The sequence below is a fragment of the Globicephala melas genome, chromosome 13, assembly GCF_963455315.2.
Source record: "Globicephala melas chromosome 13, mGloMel1.2, whole genome shotgun sequence".
NCBI lineage: Eukaryota > Metazoa > Chordata > Mammalia > Artiodactyla > Delphinidae > Globicephala > Globicephala melas.
Window position 1 is genome coordinate 6,863,695 of NC_083326.1, and position 26,596 is coordinate 6,890,290.

General features: G+C 46.0%; 2 protein-coding genes across 37 annotated transcripts in view; both read right to left on the bottom strand.

Annotated features, from left to right (window-relative positions):
• CFAP53 (cilia and flagella associated protein 53) overlaps nucleotides 1–8,121 on the bottom strand; it is a 77,910-nt gene extending 69,789 nt beyond the window's left edge. For both annotated transcript variants that reach the window (XR_009566485.1, XM_030867939.2), the window contains exons 1-3: nucleotides 7,888–8,121; nucleotides 3,642–3,871; nucleotides 2,967–3,140 (exon numbers count right to left, since the gene is read on the bottom strand). Coding sequence is in view for 1 of the 2 variants with exons in the window: in XM_030867939.2 (XP_030723799.1) it covers nucleotides 2,967–3,140; nucleotides 3,642–3,871; nucleotides 7,888–8,121 (638 nt within the window). In the remaining variant the exon portion in view is untranslated. The remainder of the gene's footprint in view (nucleotides 1–2,966; nucleotides 3,141–3,641; nucleotides 3,872–7,887) is intronic.
• Nucleotides 4,511–26,120, bottom strand: LOC115859249 (methyl-CpG-binding domain protein 1). 35 transcript variants are annotated; one of them, XM_060310936.1, is made up of 18 exons: nucleotides 25,917–26,120; nucleotides 24,568–24,701; nucleotides 18,294–18,408; nucleotides 18,032–18,198; nucleotides 17,864–17,946; nucleotides 17,652–17,692; nucleotides 17,129–17,275; nucleotides 16,907–17,035; nucleotides 16,669–16,743; nucleotides 16,419–16,538; nucleotides 16,267–16,335; nucleotides 15,508–15,675; nucleotides 14,834–15,133; nucleotides 14,603–14,740; nucleotides 14,118–14,252; nucleotides 13,973–14,034; nucleotides 12,771–12,842; nucleotides 10,946–11,067 (listed from the first exon to the last, which is right to left on the bottom strand). In XM_060310936.1, exons 2-17 carry the CDS (start codon nucleotides 24,675–24,677, stop codon nucleotides 12,803–12,805), a joined length of 1,899 nt encoding a protein of 632 aa, XP_060166919.1. In that variant the 5' UTR covers nucleotides 24,678–24,701; nucleotides 25,917–26,120; the 3' UTR covers nucleotides 10,946–11,067; nucleotides 12,771–12,802. The 35 variants fall into 35 exon arrangements, 34 of the variants coding, with proteins under 34 accessions (XP_060166908.1, XP_030723783.1, XP_060166909.1 ...); XM_030867927.2 differs by having other exon boundaries at nucleotides 10,950–11,074; XR_009566484.1 differs by lacking the exon at nucleotides 12,771–12,842 and adding an exon at nucleotides 4,511–9,286 and having other exon boundaries at nucleotides 10,780–11,074; nucleotides 16,907–17,275.
• Between the last annotated feature and the right edge of the window lie 476 nt (nucleotides 26,121–26,596).

Here is a 26,596-nt window from a genome sequence, read left to right on the forward strand (position 1 = left end):
AGCACATTAAAAGAAGCAGATACCATGATCAAGTGGAATTTATCCTTGGGATGCAAGGATGGTTCAACATATGCAAATCAATAAATGTGATATACCACATTAACAGAATGAAGGATAAAAATTATATGATCATCTTAATACAGAAAAAGGTTTGACAAATTCATGATAAAAAAAAACTCTCAACAAATTACTTATAGAAGGAATGTAGCTCAACACAATAAAGGCCATATATAACAAGTGCACAGCTAACATCATGCTCAAAAGTAGAAAACTGAAGGCTTTTCCTCTAAAATCAGGGATAAGACAAGGGTGCCCACTCTTGCCACTTGTATTCAACATAGTACTGGAAATCCTAATCAGAGCAATTAGGCAAGAAAAAGAAATGAAAGACATCCAAAATGAAAAGGAAGAAGTAAAATTATCTGTTTGCAGATGACATGATCTTGCATATAGAAAACCCTAAAGACTCCATCAAAAACTGTTAGAACTAATCAATGAATTCAGTAAAGCTATAGGATTTGAAATCAATAAACAAAATCAGTTGCATTTTTTACACTAATAATGAACGATCTGAAAGAGAAATTAAGAAAACAATCCCTTTTGCAACAGCTTCAAAAGCAATAAAATATGAAAGAATAAATTTAACCAAGGAGGTTAAAGATCTGTACACTGAAAATTATGAGACACTGATGAAAGAAATTGAAGACTCAAATAAATGGAAAGATATCCTTTGCCCTTGGGTTGGAAGAATTAATATTTTTAACATGTCCATACTGGGGCTTCCCTGGTGGTGCAGTGGTTAAGAATCCACCTGCCAATGCAGGAGACACTGGTTCGAGCCCTGGTCTGGGAAGATCCCACATGCCGCGGAGCAATTAAGCCCGTGAGCCACAATTACTGAAGCCCGTCCACCTTAGAGCCTGTGCTCCGCAACAAGAGAAGCCACCACAATGAGAAGCCTGTGCACCACAATGAAGAGTAGCCCCCGCTTGCCACAACTAGAGAAAGCCCACACGCAGCAACAAAGACCCAACACAGCCAAAAATAAATAAACAAAATAAAATTAATTAATTAATTTAAAAAAATGTCCATACTACGCAAAGTGATCTACCGGTTCAATGCAATCCTTATCCAAATTCGAATGGCATTTTCACAGAAACAGAAAAAGAAAAATCCCAAAATTCCAACTGAATTACAAAAGACCATGAATAGCCAAAGCAATCTTGAGAAAGAAGAACAAAGCTGGAAGCATCACATACTTGATTCCATCTATATTACAAAGCTATCATAATCAAAACAGTATGGTAGCTGCATAAATATAGTTGCATAAACCAGTGGAACAGAATAGAGGGCCCAGAAATAAATCCAGGCATATATGGTCAATCAATCTTTTACAAGGAGACCAAGAACACACAATGAGGAAAGGATAGTCTCTTCAATAAACAGTCTTGGTAAAACTGGATATCTACATGCAAAAGAATGAAATTGCATCCCTATATACACCATTCAAAAAAATTAACTCAAGGGCTTCCCTGGTGGCACAGTGGTTGAGAGTCCGCCTGCCGATGCAGGGGACACGGGTTCATGCCCCGGTCCAGGAAGATCCCACATGCCGCAGAGCGGCTAGGCCCATGAGCCATGGCTGCTGAGCCTGCGCGTCTGGAGCCTGTGCTCTGCAACGGGAGAGGCCACAACAGTGAGAGGCTCGCGTACCACAAAAAAAAAAAAAAAAACTAAGTCAAAATGGATTAAAAATTTAAACATAAGACCTGAAACTGTAAAACCCATAGAAGAAAACATAGAGAAAAAGCTCCTTGACATTGGTCTTGACAATGATTTTTCGGATATGACACTAAAAGCAAAGGCAACAAAATGAAAAATAAACCAGTAGGACTATATCCAATTAAAAAGCTTCTGCACAGCAATGGAAACAATCAACAAAATAAAAAGGCAACCTACAGAATGGAAGAGAATATTTTCAAACCATATATCTGTTAAAGGGTTAATATCTAAAATACATAAGAAACTCATTTAACTCAATAGCAAAAAAAAAAAAAACAACCAAATAATCTGACTAAAAAAATGAGCAAAAGTCCTGAATAGACATTTTTCCAAGAAGACATACAAATAGCCAACAAGTATGTGAAAACATCACTAATCACCAGAAAAATGCAAATCAGAACCACAATGAGATATCACCTCACACCTGTTCAGATGGCTATTATAAAAAAGACAAGAGGTGACAAGTGTCGGCAAGGATGTAGAGAAAACGACACCTTTGTACACTGTTGGTGGGAATATAAATTGGTATCGCCGTTCTGAAAAACAGTATGGAGATCCCTCAAAAAATTAAAACCAGAACTACCATATGGAAACAAACTAAGTGTCCATTGATGTATGAATGGATAAAGGAAGTATGAAATGGAATATTATTCAGCATAAAAAAGAAAATTCTGCCATTTGAGACAACATGGATGAACCTGGAGGATATAATACTAAGTGAAATAAGCCAGACAGAGAAAGACAAGTACTGTATGATCTCACTAAATGTGGAATCTAAGAAAAAAAAGTTGAATATATAGAAACAGAGAGTAGAATGCTGGTTCTCAGGGGTTATGAGGTGGGAGAAATCTGAACATATTGGTCAAAGGATATAAATTTTCAGTTATAAGATGAATGAATAAGTTTTGGGGATCTAATATACAGTATGGTGACTACAGGCAATAATACTGTATTATATATTTGAAATATGCTAAGAGAGTGAATCTTATGCATTCTCACCACAAAACAAACAAAACTCCTCAGTATCTGCATTATGCGATGATGTATATATAATTAACAAGACTTAAAGGTACAACTACTGTGTATACCCTCTTAAGGCTACACTTTACTGTAGTTAGCTTTCCTAAATAATTTTTAATATACCAACTTCAGATTCTGTGTGTGTGTTTTTCTGATATCATTACCTGAATTGCTGGTCTAGCTTTTCAGCCACAAAATCCTGTCTCTCTTTTTCTTTCTTCTCTCTTAATAATCTGATTTTATCTCTCATTCTATCTTTTTTCTCCTCAATTGTTTCTTCTTTCAATTGCATTTCAATAAAATATTCATTTTCTTCTGATGCTAAAAGTTCACGTAACCTAAGTTCACAAAACAAAATGACAAGAGAAAAGGAAATTAAAACTATCATGCCACATTTCACTAACTGATTTTTATTTTGTTAAATCTGATTTCAGAAGTACACGTTCAGTCATAAATTTTGTAAGAAGGAAAGATCGTTACAGTATTCCATAAAATAAGACTAGTTGCCATTTAAAGCAATAAAGATACTAATCTATGCCATGTTTTATTTGATCACATACAGATGAGATATGTAATGTATATCTTCAACAAAAAAGCAAAATGAGCAGATTTTAATTAAAAATAAAGAAATCTGAAACAATATGTTCTTTTGCTTTCTATCAAACATAGGTTATCACAAGTGAAAATAGAAACAAGCAATAGCTATTGGTTTGGTAGGAATATGCATAGCTCAGCCATGATCCTTACTGTAAAAATTCACTTGATTTTTGATTGATCAATCTCAAACTGTGGTTTTAGGAATGTTTCAGAGTCTGGATCAGCTGGTTTACGAGCCTTACTTATTTCGTCTTTCTTCAGTATTGATGATAAACCCTTGCATGGCATCCTTGACTCTTGCTTTCACAAGACTGTCCACAAACTTGCGGTCATTGTGCTGGTCCCACTCAACTTTCAAGCGATCCCGCTCGTTTGACTTAATGGAAGCCAAAATAGCATGATGCTTCTGATGGCTGCGTCGGATTCTTTCCAGATGATGTTTAGCCCCTTGGCCTTTGGGAGGCTTGGCTCTCTGAAAACAAATAGCAACTATCACTTATGATAGACCCAAAATCAATTGCATATTTTCAATTAATCATGACCTCCACCAATACTCATATTAATCAAAACTTGGTATATAAAACTAATACATCCTGCTACAACTGCAAAAAACTTAGGTGCCTAAGATGTAACTTGTTTGATTCTTTGAACCTATACCTAAGATGTCATCAAATCAGTCTCAAATATTTCTCAAATGCCATGAGTAAAAGTTCATGGAATTATAAAGTTAAAAATTTGAACAGGGCTCCAGAGATTATCTAGTCAATAGATAATTGACTAGATAATCTCTGGATTATCTAGATAAGTTATAACTTAACAATAGATAAGTTATTTGCTCAAAGTGCTTTAAATAGTTAGGGCAGGCCTGGATAGAACAAGAATTAGAGGTCTTCTAATTCCTGACCTTGATCTTGCCACCAACTACCCCACATTGTTTCTCAGGGGTAGACAACATAGTTACCAACATAAAAATTCTTTCAATTAAGAGACTACTATCTAAGTATAAGGATATATCAATATATAACAAGTTGTGACAATGAAAAACCCTTTACTAAGAGGGAAGCAAGGAAGATAGAAAGGGAGGGAGGGAAAGAAGGAAAAGAAAAGGGCGAAAAAAAAAAACCCCTAGTGGTAGAACTTTTTTCCTATTTCTATTGTGCCCAGAAGTTTAATGTAAGAGCTGTGCTCCTGACATTTTGGGGTAAATTGAATTTCTGTAAATATGTTCATTTTATACAAACTTCCACCAGAAAGTTGGAAATGCATACATCATTGTGAATACATATTGACACATTTAATAAAATCATGTGGACTATATCTTTTTCATTTCTGTATTCCTAGCAATGAACATGCCTACCAGCATCAGGTTCTCAATATGAATGGGAAAGATGAATGAATGAAACAATGTTTATGGGTGGGCTTGATGTGATTCCTGCTCCTCCTGGGCCACCATGAAATCCATGGTCTTGAGCTTTGTATTTTCAGCCAGTTTTATCAAATCATCCTTAGGTGAGTAGTGAGACTCTGGTGTGCTGATTCACAGTAACAAAACTTTTTTTTTTTGCGGTACGCGGGCCTCTCACTGTTGTGGCCTCTCCCGCTGTGGAGCACAGGCTCCGGACACGCAGGCTCAGTGGCCATGGCTCACGGGCCCAGCCGCTCCGCGGCATGTGGGATCTTCCCGGACCGGGGCACAAACCCGTGTCCCCTGCATCGGCAGGCAGACTCTCAACCACTGCGCCACCAGGGAAGCCCAGTAACAAAACTTTTAACTCATGTGGCAGAGTCAATCTGATCATTTACACTTAGAATTGGGACTTGGTAAGGGAATCTCCTAGGGAAAGAAAATAAACATGTGAAGATAGCTTCTTGAAAAGATTCAGGGCTCATGGTGTATATATATATTTTTTATATATATATATATATATATATACACACACACACACACCTAGATTAGTTGAACAAGATAATACAAAACTGAGGTAGGTTGGAGACAAAGGATGATGTTGAGGGTTACATCATGGGAAGTAGCTAATTCATATCCAAATTATTTAGAGCCTAGATTTAGTTAACAAACTACTGTTCTCTAATACATAAAACATTTTATGAACGTGGATTCAGTGACAACAAAGCAGAGCTGGGTCAAGACTGCACCCTGGGCAGGATATACATAGGAACTCACGCTCCCAGTAGACAAATGGGCTGAGAACAGGAACCAAGCACCAAGGTCATAAGGAATCAATTGTCAAATTGTCAGGGCAAGAACCAGGTTCTGAGGTACATTTTGACTGAAGAGGGGGATGGGGGTGGAGGGTGGTGAGAAACAGCCTGAGCAGTAGCTGGGGATTAGGAAGCACTTTAAGGCTTGGGCATCCTGTGTAGGACTTTGTGATCAGGAAGGACCTTATCTCTGGATGAACAGGTATGATCTGGAGTTCTCTAACAACGAGGTGGTGCCAATCCATGCAGAGTCTTAGCATTATGTAATCAAAACCTGTCCTGTTTAACAGAAATATAATATAAACCAGATATATAATTTAATAACATTTTCTAGTAGCTGTATTTTAAAAAGTAAAAAGAAACAGGGGAAATTAATTTTAATAATATATTTTTATTTAACCAATATATCCAAAATATTATCATTTCAACATGTGACTCTACGCATAGTTCAAGTGCTCAAAAGCCATTTGTGGCTAGTGGCCACCATAATGGACACTGCAACTCTTAAACCATGCTAAATTCAGAACAAAGGGTTTAATAACTACTCTGTACTTTCAAGGTCACTGAAGGCTTTTGTTACTGCAACATCTCAAATTAGTTTCTACTATTACAGTTTACAGTTTAATGTCTTAAAGAATGATGTCTTACAGCCTAGGTTTGATCCTGGCCTCTACTGATTACTAATTGTGTGATCTTGAGCAAGTTACTTAATCTTTTTAAGTCTCAGTTTTCTCACCTGTCAAAATGAGCAAAATAAATGTCCTCCTAAAAAACTATTTCAAGAAGTAAATAACTGGGTTCCTAGGAGGCACTCACCAAATAGCCGCTCCTTTTGCTTCTCCATTACTTCAGACATTTCATCTTTCACCAACTTCTCCTGGAGGAATTGTTTAGCATCCAAGTCTCATCTCTGGTGGCTTTAATTCTTCTCCCACCACAACTCTGCAACCTCTAACATCCACACTTCTTATCACACTCTGACATCTGAGATACACCAGCTCTGACCTCTTCCTTTTCCTCTTTATTCTTCTATAAGCTTAAAGTATTCAATAGGCCTCCTTCTCCGGTTTGGTGGTAATTGGGTGGAACAGAAATCCTTATTGGTTCCCAACACAAGTAATATCACCTGACCAATGGCCCAGCCCCTGAGCTCAGTGTTCGCGTACAGAACCCAAAGTACATCAATTTCTGTCCCTCATAAAGTCTGTCTATAATGATCACCTTGAACCGTACAGACTGTAAAAGACTCCACTCTACTGATTTCCAAACCCAGATCCTACAGTCCCTGGACCTAAAAAAGAGGGGGCATTGAGAACTGCTATGCGCACTATGGACCATAATAAAACTGCACCCTTCATTATCCCTGATATTTCTTCCACAATGTTCCAACACAGACAGTATAGCACATCATTACATACTGTGTTAACCTTTGATGGTTTTGTGCATGAGCAAGTTGTTTCTGCAGTTAGATGATAAGCAACGTGAAGGCAGGGATCAGACTTCTAAAGAAGGGTAAACCTCCCAGGGTCGCTGTATTCACCCCTGTATTTTCCACAGAGCTGTGCACACAGCAGGGGCTCAAATAATACCTCTATAATTGCCTGCCTACACGTGGTTTTCTAGCCTGTAGAAACCAGTGTGTAGAAACAAAGGTGCATGGACCAAGCTTCTGGGGTTCTGAGCAGGATCTGCAGCACGCAGCATTCCCCTGGCCTCCTACCACCTCCCCTGCCTTAAAGGCAACCAACCTCCTATTCCCAGGCCTGCAGGGACGCTTCTGTTATGGTTGAGTCAGCAGAGAAAGGGCTCTATAACCACTCACAACCCCTCACAGCCCAATACTCCTTCAACACACGATTTTCCTAGGCGTGTAGAACTAGCCCAAGACCGTACAGCTGCATCACTGCCAGCCCAGACCCCAGATTTCCTGCCGCCTGACCCAGCACCGTTTCCTTGACACACCCTCCGCATTGCAAAGGGACGACCTCTTTCAGCAGTCTTGGAAGACTGAAAACTCTCAAGATCTAAAGTGGTGTTTCTCCAAATACAGAAAGTAAATATTATATGACGCGGGGGGTTGGGGGGTAGGGAGGGACGGAGTACAAGAGCTAGGCAAGAGACCTTATCCTTCCCTCTTTCAAAATGCAAGCTGCTGCATCAAGCACCTGCTTCCCTCGAGAGAGCCCCTGCTGGGGGCCAGGGTGGGCTGCGCTGAGTTGGGGGAGACGCAGAAAGCGGTAGGGTCCCGCACACACATCCCGTGCTTACCACGATCACCACTTTGGGAGTGGGGCCCTTAACCTCCCGCTGTACGATGCCAAATCGCTGGCTGTACATTTTCGAGTCCCCTCGGGTTCGGGGCGACGCCCGCCGCGGTTCCCCAACCACAGCGACCTGAGGGACCAGATTCCGCGACGCAGAGGTCCGGTTGCCATGGTGCGCCTCGCGGGGATCAGGGCAGGTGAGGGGGGCGGAAGTTGGTCTCGTCACCATGGTGACCATAGACTCCAGCACTCACGACTTCCTCTGGGAGTGGAAAAGCTGAGTCTGCGCAGTCCTCTCCCCGCCCTCCGCCAGGCCTCCCGCCGACCTCACTCCCTTCTTCCAGGGTTCATCAAATAGCAGAAAAAGAGCCTCCTTAACCCGAAGTTTAGTCGAAGATCTAACTACATTCCAATTGACTTTTCTATTTATATCTTGTAATCGGTCTAAAAGCATGAGAAAGGTTAGTGGGCATTTTGTTGGTGGGCTAAAATTTGAGGCCATCTCTAAGTTAATCTTCATGACATAAATCATCACAAGACAACCTTATTCGCGTAGTTCTTTACAGGAATTTACAAGTTATTTTCACACATAAAACCTCTGAGCCTCACAAATATCTTACAAGATTGATGGAACAGCGGGTATTATCCTCATTTTACAACTAAACAATTAAAGCTGAGAGAGCCTGTTTTGTCAGCCAACTCAACCAGTAATGACAAATTTGTTAATAAAATCAGGAAACCGGGGCTTAGACTTGAGGTACCCTAGGATGGGGGGCAATCAGATGGGCTGGTACGGCAGTGACACGACCTGGCTGGGCACAATAAAAACTAGGGCCAGGGGTAGGATGTGGATTAGAATTGCAGGTGATCGGGCTCTGAGATTCCGGATCCCAGGCAGGAAAACAACACAGGTCAGGAAACCTAGAAGGGGCCCTCAGCACAGGTGGAGACCACAGCTGTACTTCTGGTCAAGAGCAAGGTGGTAGTTAATACCTAAAAGCCAAATAACACTTTGGTACTCTTTCTATAGTGGGGGTGAACATAGAACCATCACTACAACACACAAAAAAATCAGCACCTAGTCGGTCACTGACGTGTAATAACCAAAGTACAAATAGTACTGTGCATCCCATCTTAAGACCGCAATTTACGGTAAATTAGCATTGCTTAATCATTTGTAATGCGCCCACTTCGGATTTTGTAGGCAGTAATGTTTCTAGGTTTGGACTCCATTTCCTGAATTGCTGGTTCAGGCTTTCAGCCACAAAACAGTGTCTCTCTTCTCTTTCAAACTTTCTTTTAATAATTCTCTCATTTTGTCTTTTATGTCCTATAAAGCTTCTTCCTTCAACTGCAGTTCGGAAAAATACTCATTTTCATTTACTGCTAAGAGTTTACGTAGCCTGAAACAAACAAAAAAGAAAGAAATTAGATGGTTGTCTCCGTTCCCTGGACACTGTCCTGAGGGCCAGTTCCTTGATCTTCGATTCCCACGGGTGCCTGGCCCGCCGGCTGGTCTGGGTGGAAGCACCCTGACACCACACCCTTGGGCAAGAGAAGCGACGAAAACGCCCTCGGCCTAGGAGCGGGTTTTGGTAAAAGCCACTGAGATCCTTGGGCGCCCGTCGGTAAGTAACCTCCGAGGTCTACAGCCTGGAGTTTTCAGCGAGACAGGGGAAATGGACCCTTGGCAATACCCGGCTGCCCTGCACATCCCAGCGTTGGTCCTGAGCTCGTCTTGCCGCGCCCTCACCCTGGGCGTGTCCCGTAATTTAATTCCGCTTCGGTTTTACCTGTTGAGCCACTTTGTGAAGAGGGGATTCGGCTTCCCACCGTGACGGCTCGGCTTGGGAACAGAAGCCTGGACCCAGCGGAGGCCACGCCCACGCCCCACGGCCGCCCAGGCAGGCGGGTGAGGGGCAGCGTCTCCCGAGCCCCGGTGGGAGGACCGCGGTCCGGGCGCCGGAGCCCCCTGGCGGGCCTATTCAGTGGGTGGAGGGGCTGGGCCAGGCGCCAAGCCCGGTGAGACGAGGCTTTCAACCAAGTCTCAACCTCCTGGGAGGCCTAAGAGAAGTGATTCACCCAAGGTCCACGGACAGAACCTGACCTTGCTCTTGCCACCCACTATACCACTTTCTCAGAGGCAGTCAATCAACACTTAAGCACCATCAAGAGTCTCCAAAAGAAACACTAAGTGTATAAATCAGTAAACGGGACAATAAAAATCATTTAAAAATAATTTTAAAATAGAACAGCATAGAGATAGAAACTATTTATATTATTTCCAATGCCTATTGTGCCCCAACAAGGTTCACGCAAGGGCTGTCCTCCCAACAGTTTCCTGAATTCTGTGTTTTCACCATTAAATTCCACGATAAAGTTGGAAATCCATTCACCATTTGTAAATACATATTGATGTATTTAATAAAACTGCATGGACTATATCTTTTTCATTCCTGAATCCCAGTATTAAGTACAGTGCCTACCATGGGCCAGGTTCTCAATACTCGAATGACACAAAAATAGCCGAGACCAGCAAGTTTTTTCTGGGTGGGCTTGACAGAATTTCTGTACTTGCTGGGGTCACCATGAAATCCATGGTCTTCAGCTTTGCATTTTCAGCAACGCAGCTTTATCACGTTATCCTTTATCCTCAGGTGAGTAGTGAGACCCTTGGGAGCTGATTCATGGCAGGGTGGCTTTGTAACGTGTCACCTTGACTAGGCTACGTTTCCCAGTACTCCCTTCCCCGTACGCTTCCGGTTAGGATGGGCCACAAGAGACATTTTGCGTGATATCTGGAGGGCAGAAGTGAAGCAGCAGCACACTCGGAAGGTTGGTGCAGGGGCACCAGGCACTGTTGCAGTTCACACATGTCATTTATCTGCTGGCTCACCTCGTTGGTATGGGGCAGCAGTCAGGCCTGCAGCCAGGCCTGCAGCTGCTCCACCTTCCCCAGGATCTTCCTTCAGCTTCTCTAATTCCTGGCCCAGATGCATATTTAACTCTGTGATGAAGGGCACCAGCTTCTTCTGCAGGAAACCCACATCATCGAAGTTGGAGGTGGTGAGAGGCTGACATGGGTTCCGGGCCATCCGCGTGGTTTGCAGCTCGTGCTCGTGGGCGCCAGTGTCTCCTCGGTCTCCCACTCTTTACATCCATCTTCCCTTCCCGATTGCCTGCCCTGCAGACTTCAAGCTCCAGCATTAGATGTAAAAACAACAGCCTTACAGAGACTGTTCAACCAGCTCCCACAACTGCATAAGGTCAAATCCCTACAATAAATCTTTTAATATACATATTTATATGTACAAATACACATAAAATCTTTATATTAGTGGTGCTGCTTTTCTGACTGTATCCTCATACACACAATAACCAAACTCTTATCTCATGAATCAGAATGCTATTCAAATAAATTTCACTTAGGACATCACTGTCAAAATAACACTAGAATACTAGGGTTGAGTGGTTGGATCCTTGTTGGGGGGGAGCAAAACAGTATCAATAAAATTATCCAGTCTTGCCTCTGGCTGAAGTAGGCAGGGTGAGGCAACGGAAGGAGAAGAGGAGGGTGGCAGAGGGCTATATAATGAGTTAAACTAGAGAAAAGTTTAATCTACATCTGAATTATCTAAAGCTGCAGAGCTGGGACTAGAGTAAGGCAAGCAAAGCACATAGGCTACAAAATTTAAGGAGGGAGGCATGCACTCTGTCCTGCCACTGTAAAGCTAACTAAGTAATGAATCACAGGTCTAATTTTCTTGGCACTTTATGCAGAGTTGGAAAGTGAGGCAGGGCTGAGCCAAGACTGGCCCTTAGGCAGGACGTGAAGCAGGAACTCGGACTCCTAGTAGATAGGGGCTGAGAGCAGAAACCAAGCACAAAGGTCACCAAGGGACAGGGGATTCGAGTTGTGAGGAATGATGAGCCAGGCCAGGAGCTTTACTTCTGAAGGCTGCTTTGGCTGAGGACGGGGAGTGACGGTAACAAGCAGCGCCAATGGGGAAAGATGCCCTTTGGGTTTGAGGGATCCTATGCAGCACCCAAGGCCTGGGAAGAACCCAGTCTCAGGAGTTGCGGGTGCTCTGATAAGGTGGCACCATCCACAATGGCTTGGTGCTCCCTAAACCACCCTAAGGGCAGCAGTGTTAAGGGATTTGTTATAAAGCTTAGAGTAATCCACCTTGTTTTCAAGGTCACTGGAAACTTGCATTAATATAACATTATTACACACTATTAGATATAGGTTATAGTTAACAGTTTAGTGGCTTAACTTAGGACAAGGCTTTTACAACCTGGGTCTGATTCTAGGCTCTATCAATATTAGCTGTTCGACACTAGACAAGTTATGTAGTTTCTCTGCATCTCAGTTTTCCTGTCTGCAAAAATGGGCAAAACCAATGCCTTTCTAGAAAGATGTTTCTGAGGACTAAACTAGGTCCATGGGAGGAACTCACCAAATAGCAGTTCCTTTCCTCATTTATTCACATTACATTCCCAACTGCTGTCTCCCTGAGGAAATGTTTAGAGTCACAGCCAGGTCTCATCCAAATGTACTTAAAATTATTTATGATGATGGCTTGTTTAGGCTGAAGGTGGCTTTAATTACATCCCATCCCAACTCCCCTATCCTTAATATCCACACTTCTCAGGCTCTTGGGATTTGCACCGGTTGGAGCAGGTGCACCAACTTTCTACTCTTTTCCTTCCTTTTCTGCTTACTTCCTCTATAAGCTCAAAGTACTGAACAGGCCTGCTCCTCTGGTTTGGTGGTAGGTTTTCCCAGTTCCTACTGACTCCCACACAAGCCCTGGCAATCCATCTATGGTCCAGCCTCTGAGCAGATCAGTGTTGTCTCTCATAAAGTCGGTCTGTAAATATCACCTTGAGTCCTACAGTCTGCAGAAGCCTCCAGTCTACTGCTTTCTAGCTCCAGGTTTTTTAAGGTCCTTGGACCTAGAGAAGAGGGAGCAGGTCTGTATGTTGAATGAGGTTCCCTATGTGCAAAATGGAGCATCACAAACCATTCCCTACTCTTCCATTTCCCCTTAATTTTCCCTTCTCTCTTCTAAAATCTTCCATTACAGACAATGTAGCACATCAAGCACATCATTACCTTCTCCGGTAATATGTAATGACTTCAGGCATAGGGGAAATAAGTCTCCCCAGTTGGATTATAAGCTCCCTGACGGCAGAAATCCTGTATCTTCTGAAGGATAAGCCTTCCAGGGTCATTGATTCACCACTGTATGCCACACTGCAGTGTACCCAGAAGGGCCGCAATCAGTACCTCAGTACTTGCCCAGGTGCAGGTGGAGAAGTCTCTGGCCTGCAGACACTAGTTTGCAGGAACAAAGGAATCCAGGAGTTTAGGCCAACAGGTTTATGTTGCCTGTGTCTGGGGCTCTGTTCAGGGCTGTCAGCAGTTCTGCAGGAGGCAGCATCCCCCTGTCCTCCTCCCACCGTCCCAGTCCTTACAGGCACCTATCCTGCCTTCTACTGCCACGCCTGCGGGGACAGTCCTGTGCAGCAGCTAAAACAGTAAATGACCTCAACGGGCTCTGGAAAAGCTGAAGAAACACAGCCTAATCCCTTCCACAGAGGATACTCCAGTTGTATGTGGATCCAGATCACAAAGCCATCTTAGGACCCAGGTCTCCTGCCCACCCACCACTGCCCAGCCCACCCATTCATCTTTTGGAGACTCCACAGGCCTTCAAGACCCCGAGTGATAATTCTCTGAATAAGAATTTATATATTAAGCCTGACCTCTGTGGATTTTCTTAGGGATATGGGGACAAGGCTTTCCTTTTCTTTTTCTTTCAAATCTCATCACAGGTCACCAAATCCTCTCCCCCCATCACCTCCCGTAACCCTCCTCAAGAACAGCCCTAACCTGGACCTCAGGAGAAATCTCTAAGGTCCTGTACAAACCCCGTCACTGACTGTGACAAGAGCAGTGGTGTGGGGCCTTTACCTCCCACAACACCATGCCAAAACGCTGAGTGTACTTTTAAGACTCAGGGCCCACATCTGACAGGCACCCCACCCAATCCCATCCCCACCCCTCCCTGTGGAGGGCACACCTTGGCAACCAGACTGCTGTGTCCCGGAGGCGGGTTCCACCCAGGCTGAAAATCTCCGTGATCTGGGGAAGAATTAACACCAGGGTCAACATGGCTGGTGGGGCTAAAGCAGGGTCAGGAGAGTGATGTGTCCCCCAGCACTGACCACGGGCGTGCCAGCCCCTCCTGCCTCCTCCTCTGGGGCCAAGTCAGCGGTGGGGTCATCCTTGTTCTCCTCCGCCTTGTCCTCCTCAGGGTCAGGTGGCTCTTGCTTCACAGGTGGCAGGCCTGGGTCTACTGCCTGGGGGAGGTGGAAAACGGGCAGTTGTCAGAAGGGTAGGGCTGGCCTGAGGAAAGTGTCTCTATCAGCCAACATGTCACTGTGCTGACAATCCCACTTCTGTCACACTTGAGCACAGAAAAACCATCTCTCTGCCTACAAACCTTTCCCATTCCTCACAGATTTCCATTCTTCTGTTAGCTGGGCAGCAAAGCAGGCAAAACTAGTTGCCTGGGGAGGGTGGGGCATCTGTCAGACAGGCGGGATGATTCTGTGAGAGGCTGTCATCAGCACACTATTACTTTGCTCAAAGAACCACCATCATGGCTCACCATCACTCTGCTCACAGACCACCCATCACTGACCCCCACCTTGCTGGGGCAGCCAGGCAGCAATACAGGAGAAGTCAGGATGGCTGTGCCCGGTGTCCAGTCTTCCTGGGCATCCGCCTTCTCTTGCTTCACCTGGGGTAAGGCCACGACCCAACTCAGGCCAGGGCACTGGGCCTCCTGCGTGAAGGAGGATGGCAGCAGACTTGGTCCCAGCTTCCCCACACGAGGCTGGGTGGGGTCGGGAAGGGCAGGATAAGGTGGGACCCTCACCTGTAACAGAGCCGCTGTGGAGGCTGGAGCTGGGCCAGGCACCTGCACGGGACTGCTTGCACCCTCCCGTAAGAACACGAGGTCGGTGCCAGGCGGGGGCAGCACAAAGCCACTGCCTGCTTCCTGCTTCACTGGAGTCTGGGCACGGTCTGGCTGGGCCATGGGCGTGGCCAAGGGAGGCTTCGGGGTCTGACCCAGACGGGGCCTTCGAGCAGAGCCAGGCCTCTTTCGACGCGGGTAAGGTGCGGGTGGCCCGGCGCCATCCTCGGAACCTGCCCAGACACTTGGCAGCAGCCGCTTCTGTGAGGAGAGATGGGGTGTTATGGCCGCTGGGTACGATGGCCAACCACACTACCCTGCCCCGATCAATGTGCCTGTGACTCCGCTTCCCCCGCCCCCGTTAATCCCAGCACAGAGTCTCCTCAGGTATGAGCCCCTCGTCACCGAGCCTGCTAGTCTCCTGTTGGCAATGCCAGTGCCACCCAGATTCTTCATTTATCTCAGCACAACGTCAGCTAATTGCTGGCGGAACCCCTTGCCCCACCCACCGCTCCGAAGCTGCAGGACCCATCTGGCCGGTCCCCACCCACCTACCAGGCCGGCCCATCCCTCTCAGGCACCGGGGGGCCTGGCACTGATCGCCCCACCCACCTGACCCATCCTGCTGCACCCACCATAGCAAACTGCAGGCACTGGCGCCAACGACACTTCTGGCGCTTCTGGTTGCTGCCCCCGAATTTGGGCTTATCACAGCAGAAGTCGCAGTGGCCACAGTCCATCCGCCGCAGGCAGGCCGCACAGGCCCCACACTTGCGGTTCTGCCGACGGTTCGTGTAAGGCTGCTGGGGAGCAGAGGGACGGGGGACGCTGTCACTAGGACAGTTACAATGCTGCTCCTGTTACTCCTCCACTAGCCCCACTGGAGGGAACTGGCTGGACATTGGTCTTAGCCTGACTCCCCACTAGTCACACCTCAGTGTCTGCTAGTCGAGCACCAGGCAGTATCACTGTACCGGATGGCCCTTGATACCACGAGGACTGTGGCTGCTCCAGCACGGTATCATCGTTCTATCTGCTAGTCCCCCACTAGCTACCAAGACAATGTCTTTGACCCCCATCTCCAGCAGGATTTTGCTGACACTCTTTTAGCTCCCATCACTGCACCTGCAACATCTGCTCATCCTGCGTGAACTTCAGTCACCATGTTCCTCTATTAGTCCCACTAGAGTGCTGGTTCATCCGACATTAGGTACTGTCAATTCACCTGTTGATCCCATATTAGTGCCTACCCCACTGTCTGCTCATCCCACACTAGCACCCATCACTGTGCCTTACTATTCCCTTATTAGGCCCATGGCAGCATCTGCTTCTTTGGGGTTAACCAAGTGCCCTGGGAGAGTCTAGGCTTGTCCAGGTAGGGTGAGGCCACTCACTAGCTCGTCCTCGTCTACACAGTAATAGATGAATTCAGCAGGTGGCGAGGGGGCCAGGGCTCTGGGGTGCTGCAGAGGCAAATGGGGTGGGGTCAGGGCAGGTAGTGGGTGAGGTTACGGTTGTGCCTTCCCCCTGCCCACCAGGGCCTCACCAGCTCTGGAGACTCTGGAGGCTGCGAGGGCGGAAGTGCAGGCAGTGGCTGGGTTCGGGGGGGGCGCCGCCGGGGAGCCACCTTGGAGTCGCAGCCTCCCCTGCGGCGGCCGTGTTTACCCTGAGAGAAAGCCAGAAGGACAGTTTAGGCTTGGTGGTACCAGGTAGACACAGGACCACCTGCTTCCCCCGAGGTGTGCAGAAAGCATGCATGTGGGACAGGCAGGCAGAGGGTGGGCCGGGGCACTCACAGCAGGGGGAGCCACAGCTAGGGGAGGGCGTCGTTGACATCGCTGATGGTGGCGGCGGAGGCGGTGTGCAAGGTGCTGGCAGACAGGGGCAGGCGGGGCCGAGGAGGTGAGCACGGGACGGAGGAGAAAAGAAGACATGAGGTGGGCAAGGCCAGGTTGGGAGGAAGCAGCGGCAGCTGTAACAGTACAGTGAGCTCTGCCGCGGCCCACCAGCGCCGGCCCCTCCAGCCTGACTCACCCGCAGGCAACGCCGCTGGACGCACCTCCACTGGCGCCTGAGACCAGGGCGGGGAGGGCGAAGGCAGACTCGACAACGGCCACAGTCCTCTCGGGTCTGACAGCCCCGGCACACTCCACACCCTCGGCTCTGTGGGGGGCCGGAGGTGTGACGCATGGGGCCAGGGCTATGAGGGTCAGGAGTGCAGGTGAGCCTCGGGCCCACCCCACCTGCCCGACTCACCCTTTCCACAATCCGGAGGCACCGTCTTCGCTCACACTTGCAGAACAGCCCCGAGGCCACATCATGGGGCAACTGCAGAAGGCAGGTGGAGCAGGCCCCACAGTCTTCTGTTACCTGGCAGGCCGCACACTCCCCGCAGCCCACACGCTGCCAGGAATGGGCGGGGCAAGGTCACAGGTCCAGGCAAAGTGGCTCCAGGAGCACTGCCCCTCGTGTGTCTACTGACCCCACACTGGCCCCCATCATCATGTCTGCTCGTCCCCCATTTGTCTCATCACTCACTGTCTGATGACTACTGATTAGCCACCATCATTGAGGCCATAACGATGTCTACTGTTCCCCTGTGAACCTCGTCACTGTGTCTACTGATTAACTCCCATTACTGTCAGCTGACTGTAGCTAGCTCCCTACAAAATGACTCTGACACCCTATGGATCCATCACTGTTCCTTCGAACTCTCACCAGCCCCCATCACATCCTGCTCCCACCGCACACGTGTGAGGAGGAAGCAGGTCGTGCTTACCTTAAACATCCTCTGCTCCCGGTTGAAAGCAATTCTCTGTGCTGCAGGGAGGAAGAGAGTAGAAGAGAAATGTAAAGGGAGCATCAGATACCTGACCTCATGACTGCCTCCATCCTGACATCTACCATTCAATCTTCAGCCAGACACCTGTGTCCTAGCCTGACGCCAAGCCTGCTCCGGCTCTACCTCCCAGTGCCCCAGGGGCCACTCACCTCGGCAGTCCTTGCACAGAGTCTTGAGCCGCTGCCGTCGGGTTCCATCCCCTGAAAAGCTGATTCCACAGTTCTCACAGCACCTGGGACAGGAAACATGGGCGTGGGGCCGAGTGCACCCCCAACCACAGCCCTCGTGGACCTGGCTCACTTGAGGCTGACACTCACCCAGGCGCAGGAAGTGAGGCTGGGACTGTGCCAGCATCAGCCTTGGTCTCATCCCTTGGGGCCTCCTTCCTGACTTCGCTCTTCGAAGGTCCAACCTGACGTTTCTGAGCCTTGGCTGGCTTCGAAGGCTTCTTCCGCTTCCTGCTGGGGATGGCCAAGGAATGGGCCTGGAGATAAGAGCAAGGGCAGGAAGATGTAAGTCAGCGGGTGGGTGTTAGGTGGCTCAGCCACTCCTGCCTGGGTATCCCACACTGTACAGTACCTTGGGGGCTGGATAGCACAGGATGCCTTGTTTGAAGTCAAAGAGGGTGAGATCGCACGCAGGGCCCAGGTATCGGGTCAGCTCAACTTTGCTTCGGATCCTGTCTCCTGTGGGGCTGGGGGTGGGCCAGGACGGGTTGGTACCTAGGTGGAACCACTGCCACTCCACTCCCACAACCCTCCCACTGGGCTGGTGAATAGGCCTGCAGAGCTGGTGGGATACAGGAGGCAGCCTGGGATCAGCCTACGAGCCCCGACCAAGTAACTACCCCAAATAATCCTGAACAGCAGGAAGATAAAAGGTGTATAAATACCAGCAAGTATACAGACAGTAATAAGTAATATAAGTGTAAACAGATGTGCGTGTATTTATAATGTGTACTACTAGTGGTATTCTATATAAGTGAAAATAAACACAAATAGGAGCACAAATACATTGAATAATGTAACTGTGTTAGCATTACATACTAAATACATAGACAAAGAAAACTTATATAAGACACAAACAAATGTTTTAAATATAGCTGGCCCTTGAACAACACAGGTTTAAACTGTGCAGGTCCACTTATACATAGATTTTTTTCAAGAAATATACTGGAAAATTTTTTGGAGATTTGTGACTATTTAAAAAAACTCAATGAACCACGTAGCCTAGAAATATTGAAAAAATTAAGAAAAAGTTAGGTGTGTCATGGATGCATAAAATATATGTAGTACTAGTCTATTTCATCTTTCACCACCATAAAATATACATAAATCTATTATAAAAGTTTAAACATCAAAACTTATTTATCACACACTTAAAGACTGTATGTGGTACCATTCGCAGTCAAGAGAAATGTAAACAAACATAAAGATGCAGTATTATACCATAACTGCATAAAATTAACTATAGTACATATTGTACTACTATAATCATCTAACAGCCACCTCCTGTTGCTACTGCAGTGAGCTCAAGTGTTGTGAGTATCTGCTTAAAATGCCATGGAAGGCTAATCATCTCCGAGTGAGCAGACTGTTTCTCCAGTAAACTGCACATCACAGTAGAAAGTGACCCCTTGCAGTGGTTCTCATGTCATTTTCATCGCGTTTAGCGCAATACCGTAAACCCTGAATAACATCATGGGACCCATAACAAAGTGTAACTAGTGATGCTGGAAGTGCTCCCAAGAAGCAGAAAAAAGTCATGACATTACAAGAAAAAGCAGAATTGCTTGACATGTACCATAGACTGAGATCTGCAGGTGGTTGCCCTCCAATTCAAGATTAATGAATCCAGTTGTAAGGACTATTGTAAAAAAAAAAATAAATAAATAAAAAAAGGAAATTCATGAATCTATCGCTGCAGCTACACCAGCCGCTCGAAAACCTTGTATTTTTTGCAAAACACCTTTTTATCTCGCACTGAAAATGCAGCTCTTATGTGGATGCAGGATTGCTATAAGAAAGGCATACCTATAAATTCCAATATAATTCAAGAAAAAATGAAGTCACTGTAATGACAGCTTAAAGCAAAAGGAAGGTGAAGTCTCTAAAGCCAGAGAATCTAATGCCAGCAAAGGATGGTCTGATAATTGTAGAAAGAGGTTTGGCTTTGAAAGTGTCAAGATAACAGGAGAAGCAGGTTCTGCCAACCAAGGGGCAGCAGACAAGTTCCCAGACGCCATTAAGAAAATCATTGAGGAGAAAGGATACCTGCCTGAACAAGTTTTTAATGCAGATCAAAGTGCCCTATTCTGCAAAAAAAATGCCAGAAACGACATATATCAGTAAGAAAGAGAAGTGAGCAACACGATTTAAAGCTGGAAGGGACAGGCTAACCCTACTGCTTTGTGCAAATGCAGTCAGGTTTATGATCAGTACTGCCCTTATCTATAAAGTTGCTAACCCTAGAGCCCTGAAGGGAAAAGACAGACCCCAGCTGCCAGTCTTTTGGTTGTACAAGAAGACCTGGACAGCGAGAACCCTTTTTTTTATTGGTTCCATTGATGCTCTGTCCCTGAAGTCAGGAAGTACCCTGCCAGTAAGGGACAGCCTTTAAAGTTCTTTTGATATTGGACCACACCCCTGCCCACCCAGAACCCCATGAATTCAACACCAAAGGTGTCGAAGTGGTCCACCTGCCCCCAAACACAATGTCTCTAATTCAGCCTCTAGATCAGGGGGTCATAAGGACCTTTAAGGCTCATTATACACAGTACTCTACAGAAAAGACTGTCAACACTATGGAAGAGAGCCTTCATAGACAGAACATCATGAAAGTCTGGAAAAATTACACCACTGAAGACGCCATCGTTATAGAAAAGGCTGTGAAAGTCACCAAGCCCAAAACAATAACTGCTGCTGGAGAAAACTGTGTCCAGATGTTGTGCATGAATTCCCAGAATTTACGACCAAGTCAATCAAGGATATCATGAAAGAGATTGTGGATACGGCAAAAAGGGGGGAGCGGATGAAGGGTTTCAAGACATGGATCTTGGATTCAAGAGCTATCAGACACCACACCAGAGGAATTAACACAAGACGACTTGATGGAGATGAACGCTGCCGAACCAGTGCCAGATGATGAGGAAGAAGACGAAGAAAAAGGAGTGCCAGAAAAAAACTGACATTAGACAATCTAGCAGAAGGGTTCCGATATTCAAGAATACTTTGACTTATTTTACAACATGGACCATTCTATGATATGGACACAAACTAAAGCAAACAGTGGAAGAAAGATTGGTACTGTGTAGAAACATTTTTGGAAAAGTGAAAAAGCAAAAAGGTCAAACAGAAATTACCATGTACTTCTGTAAAGTTACACCGAGTGTTCTGGCCCTCCTGCCTTCCCTTCCACCTCCTCTCCTTCTGCCTCTGCCACCCTCCTCAGCAAGACCAAACCCCTCCTCTTTCTCTTCCTCCTCAGCCTAATCAACGTGAAGACAACAAAGATGAAGACCTTTATGATGATCCACTTCCACTTAACGAACGGTAAATAATCATCAGGCTGTACAGTTAATACTTACCTATCATGTTTGTGCGTGGGTATCTTTGTGTGAAAACCTAACAACTGTACGGCAAGAACTGTATGAGACGTTTCATCACCCAAGTATTCATCTGTGCGAGACTTGAAGTGGATTGCCTATACTTACACAGGCATAAGGTGAGAGATATTTAATATAAACTTAACATGTTAGTTTTCTTACTGTTTTATAACTTTGCTTTCAAAGAATTACATTACCATATGGTATGCCTCTCTCTCTGGCAATCAGGGAAACTGCCTATCGTCACAGGTAAGTGGTTTTTAAAAATGTAACAATGTTCCCAATACTGTATTATGAATATGATTATAATACTGTATGCCATAAAAATTTTACAATTCATTCATTAGTGTACAGGTGAGGCTACCATGAAGCAATCCATGAAGCAATCGTATCAATTATAGTACCCTATCATAAAGCAATCATATTGCTCCTTCTTAGTTATCAATGCATGAATTGTTATACCTGTAAATAAACATAAATTTTTCAATTATCTTTTCATTTTTGATGTCTGGTATTAGTAATATGTATAATATCTACAATGTTTTGTATCATATAAGACAATATTGATGTAGGTACTGACATACAAGCAATTCATCTTGTAAACAGATGATGTAAACTTATGGTATTGATAAATACAGTACAGTACTGTAAATGAACTTTTTCTTCCTTATGATTTTCTTTTCTTTTGGCTGCACCACACGGCTTGCAGGATCTCAGTTCCCCGACCAGGGATTGAACCCGGGCCACAGCAGTGGAAGCCCAGAATCCTAACCACTAGGCCACCAGGGAACTCCCTTATGATTTTCTTAATCTCTTCTCTAGCTTATTTTACTGTAAGAATACAGTATATAATATATACAACATACAAAATACGTGTTAACTATTTATATTATCAGTAAGGCTTCCAGTCAACAGTAGGCTATTAGTAGTTAATTTTTTTGTGTTTTTTTTTTTGCCGTGCCACATGGCACTCAGGATCTTAGTTCCCCCACCAGGGATTGAACCCATGCCCCTGCAGTGGAAGTGCACAGTCTTAACCACTGGACCACCAGGGAAGTCCCCAGTAGTTAACTTTTTAAGGAATCAAAAGTTATATGTGGATTTTCGACTGCACAGGGGATTGGCACCCCTAATCCCTACATTGTTCAAGGGTCAACTGTACACATATAAGTGTACATATAGATATACATACAAATACATATGTAAACAAATAAATGCAACTACATACAAAACAAAGTATAAGTAACTGATGTTGGGAGACAATATTCCACAGGTCTCTCACATTTCTACATGTCTTTCAAGAGCAGCATTGACTATCCTTTGTTATGAACTATCTTTTCAAGGATATGTGTACAGCATCAGCCTTGGAAGATAAAAGATAGGGTGTCCTTCCAGAGCAAAGGGAAGGCATCCTTACTGTCCTAACATTATAAAAGACTGGATTCCTTAAGCTCAAGGTTCCTCTCTTACAACACAACCCAGTGCGTGTGTAGGTGCTAATTAATTACTCTCTTCATGTCACCCTGTGGGAACTGGCATTTGGTGAACTGGCACAATAACGATGACATACTGGATACTGCTAATGCTGTGAGTAATAAACTATCTTTCATCTCTGAACCAGAAGCCTCATATCTCCTACTAGCATCCACAGAACCGCGACACATTCACTTGCTATCTTGCCTTAATTAGGGTAAAATCTCTGGCCTTTTCAGTTCTTGATCATTGCACTTATATTTATAAATTTTGAAAGTTTTATAAAAATTGTAAATATGTGGATAAACGTACAACTAATATAAATAAACATATAAACATTTAAAAAACACCATATGTTTATTTATAAACATATAAATAAGTGTAATTGTAGGTACAATTTTACTATATTCCTCCAAGGAAACAACAACTTACATACAAAAAAAGTTTAAGAAATTTAATAACCGTATCACTAACATATTCTAAAAGACCTTAAATCCTTAAATGTAACTGGTTTATAAAAATGTATTTTCATGTATTTACAGTCAATTCTCATTATTCACAGTAATCTGTTCTATAAAGTCACCTTGAACACTGAATTAGTGAGTACAGAACCACTGCTCCTAATGGAACTACAGGTTAGGTTCCTGTAAGCCTCTGGTCACATTTTGTCAGCTGATCAGTATGTAACCTTGTTTTACGTGTGTTTCTGTTTAAAGACACCCTGCTTAATACAGTCCTCTTACAAATAATTAACTGCATGGTCTTTGAATGATTTAAAGCCAGGAGCTTTGGAAGCCATCTGTGTTATATAGGTTCCTTTGTCGATGTAAAACAAGCCAGTCTCATCAGCACTGAAAACCTACTCTTCTACATAACCCTTTTCCTGTATAACACTTTTCAGGTGTTTTTTAAATTCTTCCACAGTCTCTTATCTGCAGAACCTGCCTCACTTGCAAATTTAACACATTTCACGATGTATCACCTTCTGAAACGTGTAAGCCAGCCAGCACTAGTTGAGACAGGCTTAACATTTTCATAACCCTGGGTAACGTGACTGTCAATGTCCTTTGCTTTCAGCCTCACAACGCTGTCCACTACACTTTAATCATCATCTCATAGTTCGCGAATTCAGCCACTTTAACACCTTTTCCTTAGCTTCATCAGATACTATAGATGTTACTTTAGCACTTTCTGGAGCAGCCTCATGTACTAATTGGCAAATTTCCTCTTCTTTTTCTAGATATACTGCCTTTTTGATTTATTAACATTGAACTCACAGCCAACAGCACTGCAACTCATGCCTGAACAAAACTTACTTAATATGTATTTTCTGCATATTGCACATCCCCGACTTCTTGCACTTAGAACACTGGACAGCACTTCAACACTACACTACTTGGGGGCAACTACAAACAGCAAAATCACCATTAAAAAGTACAAAAATGCAAAAAACAGAACACTAAATAGACCTCAGAAAGGATACTTGTTTACAGTACAAGAGTTAAAATAAGACAGCCTCGTGCAACCTCGGCTGGGAACACATGCATCAGGCGACTTATTTTTCGCTGCTCTGTGCATATCCACAAATGACCATGAAAGCACAGTGAGTATGACTTTGGGGGTACAAACAAATTTTAGTAAGCAAATTTGCAAATATGGAATCTGCAAATAATAAGGACCAACTGTATATGCATAATTTAACCCTACCCCCGGATTTCACCCTGCCTAACCAGGCTCAGCCCTAACCCCTGACTCTGTCCACAACCCACCCAGTACCTCTGGTAATAGGTGTCTGAGCGTCCACAGGTGGCACCTGACTTGCGAAAGACCTCACGGCGCTTCCAGCCAGGGCCCAGGGCCGGGCAGTCCAGCCAGTCCTCAGCCATGGGGCCACAAGAAGGAGCAGCGGCCTGCAACATGGAGGGGGCAGTGGGAGAAACTGAGGCTCTAGGGAGGAACATGTTGTGCCCCAGGCCGCACAAACCCACGGATCTATTAATGCTTGTTTAAGATCTAGGACCTGCCACAAGCAACTGGCCAATGTAAGGAAAAGAAAAACCCCCATCCCCACTCCATTCTTCCCTGTCCTGGGCCCAGGAGCTTGTCATTCCCCCCACTTCTTGACCGGGTAGCCCCATCCTCAACCTAAGGGTCTCCATCCTCAATGCATTCCTCACTCTCAGCGTCCTAATCCCCAATTCCCCCCCCAGTCTCAGCTTGAGAGACCTCAGTCTTCCCATCCTCAGCGCAAGAGGCCCCCATACGACTCGTCCCCAGACCCAGGTCCCAAACTCTCCCTCAGTATCCTAACCTCCCATTCATTCCCTTCCTTGACCCAGGAGTCACTAATCTCTCTCTTTCAGTCTTTTAACTCTTCCATTCCTTCCCTGTCTGCTGTCCTCTTATCCTGCTACCTCAGTATTATTGCCTCGACTTCCTCTGTGTCCTCTGCCACAGAGCCCCCAGCTCCTCCATATCGTTGACAACCTCGCCCACCTTATTTTCCCTCTGTCGGTGCTCTAAGCCACAATTTCTTCCCAAGCCCCCAAACCTCCCTATTCCCCTCTTCTGCAGCTAAAAAGTTCCCTTCAGCGTCCTCATCCTCCCATCAGCTTTAGACATCCCTTCCGCGTTTGAACCCCCCCCACCCCATTCCCCTCCTCTTGGGCCAGGATCATGCCATCCCTAACTGTCAGCGCTCTGACCCCCTATTTTTCATCGTCCTCCATATGAGACCCCCGTGCCTCCCTTTCAGCATTCCAACGCATTTCTCCCCGTCATCAGCCTGAGAGCCCCTCATTTCTCCCCTTGAGCGTTCTGGACCCCCATTTCTCTCTCCTTAACCTGAGAGGCCCCGATATCTGCCCTCAGCGTTCGGATCCTCCCCTATTCCTCTCCGTCCTCGTCCAAGACCCCGACACTTCCACCTGTCAGTCTTCTGAGCCCATTCCTCCCCGTCCTTCCCCTAAATTCCCCCATTACTCCCCTTCAATATTCCGACGCCGCCATTCCTCCCACTCATCGGCCTGAGGGCCCTTCACTGCTCTCCGTCAGCGTTCTGAGCCTCAATTCTTCCCCATTCTCCGCCTGAGCGGTCTCCATTTCCACCCCCACGACTGTCTCACCAGCTCGGCTCCCGGCCGGTACCTTCCACCGCTCTAGGTCCGCTGACCCATGGCGAGGGTCCCGCCTGTGGCTCTCGCCTTGCCCAGCTCCTCTTCTTCCTCCTCCGCAACCGCTTCCTCAGAAGCTGTAGCTGTCGCCGTCGCCGTAGCCGCCGCCGCCGCCGCCGCAGCCGCCGCCGTTCGTTGCTCCAGGAACCGGATATCCGCCGCCCAACTCTCGGGCTCCGCCCCCTGGCGGGACGCCTGCGCGCTAATACCCCGCCTGCGCGAACCCTTAGCGGGGAAGACTCCACGCCTGCGTGCTGAGTCCGGTGGAGGAGCGTGCTCCTTTTAAAGGGACCTGCTGCGCTTGCGCGCCGACGTCCCACTCAGGCCGGCGCCTCATCGGAGCCTTGCAGCGCCTGCGCACCTCGCTTCGCGCCCCTCCGTCCATCTCGTTCTCGCCTGCGCTCTCCAGTCCCAACCTAAGGGGAGGAGGGGGATTGGGGTTCCTGGTCTCTGTTTGGTTGGCGATCTCCATAAGGAGTAACTGGGAGGGAGGAGCGGAGAATGCTGGGGTCGTGCCAGAGCACTCCTCTCGCGCCTGTTACCTTGGTCGCGCCTGTGCTCTACCGTTCCTCCTGTCAAGGAAAAATTAATCAATAGTCGATCTAAAGAAGAAATAGAAAATTTTATTTGAG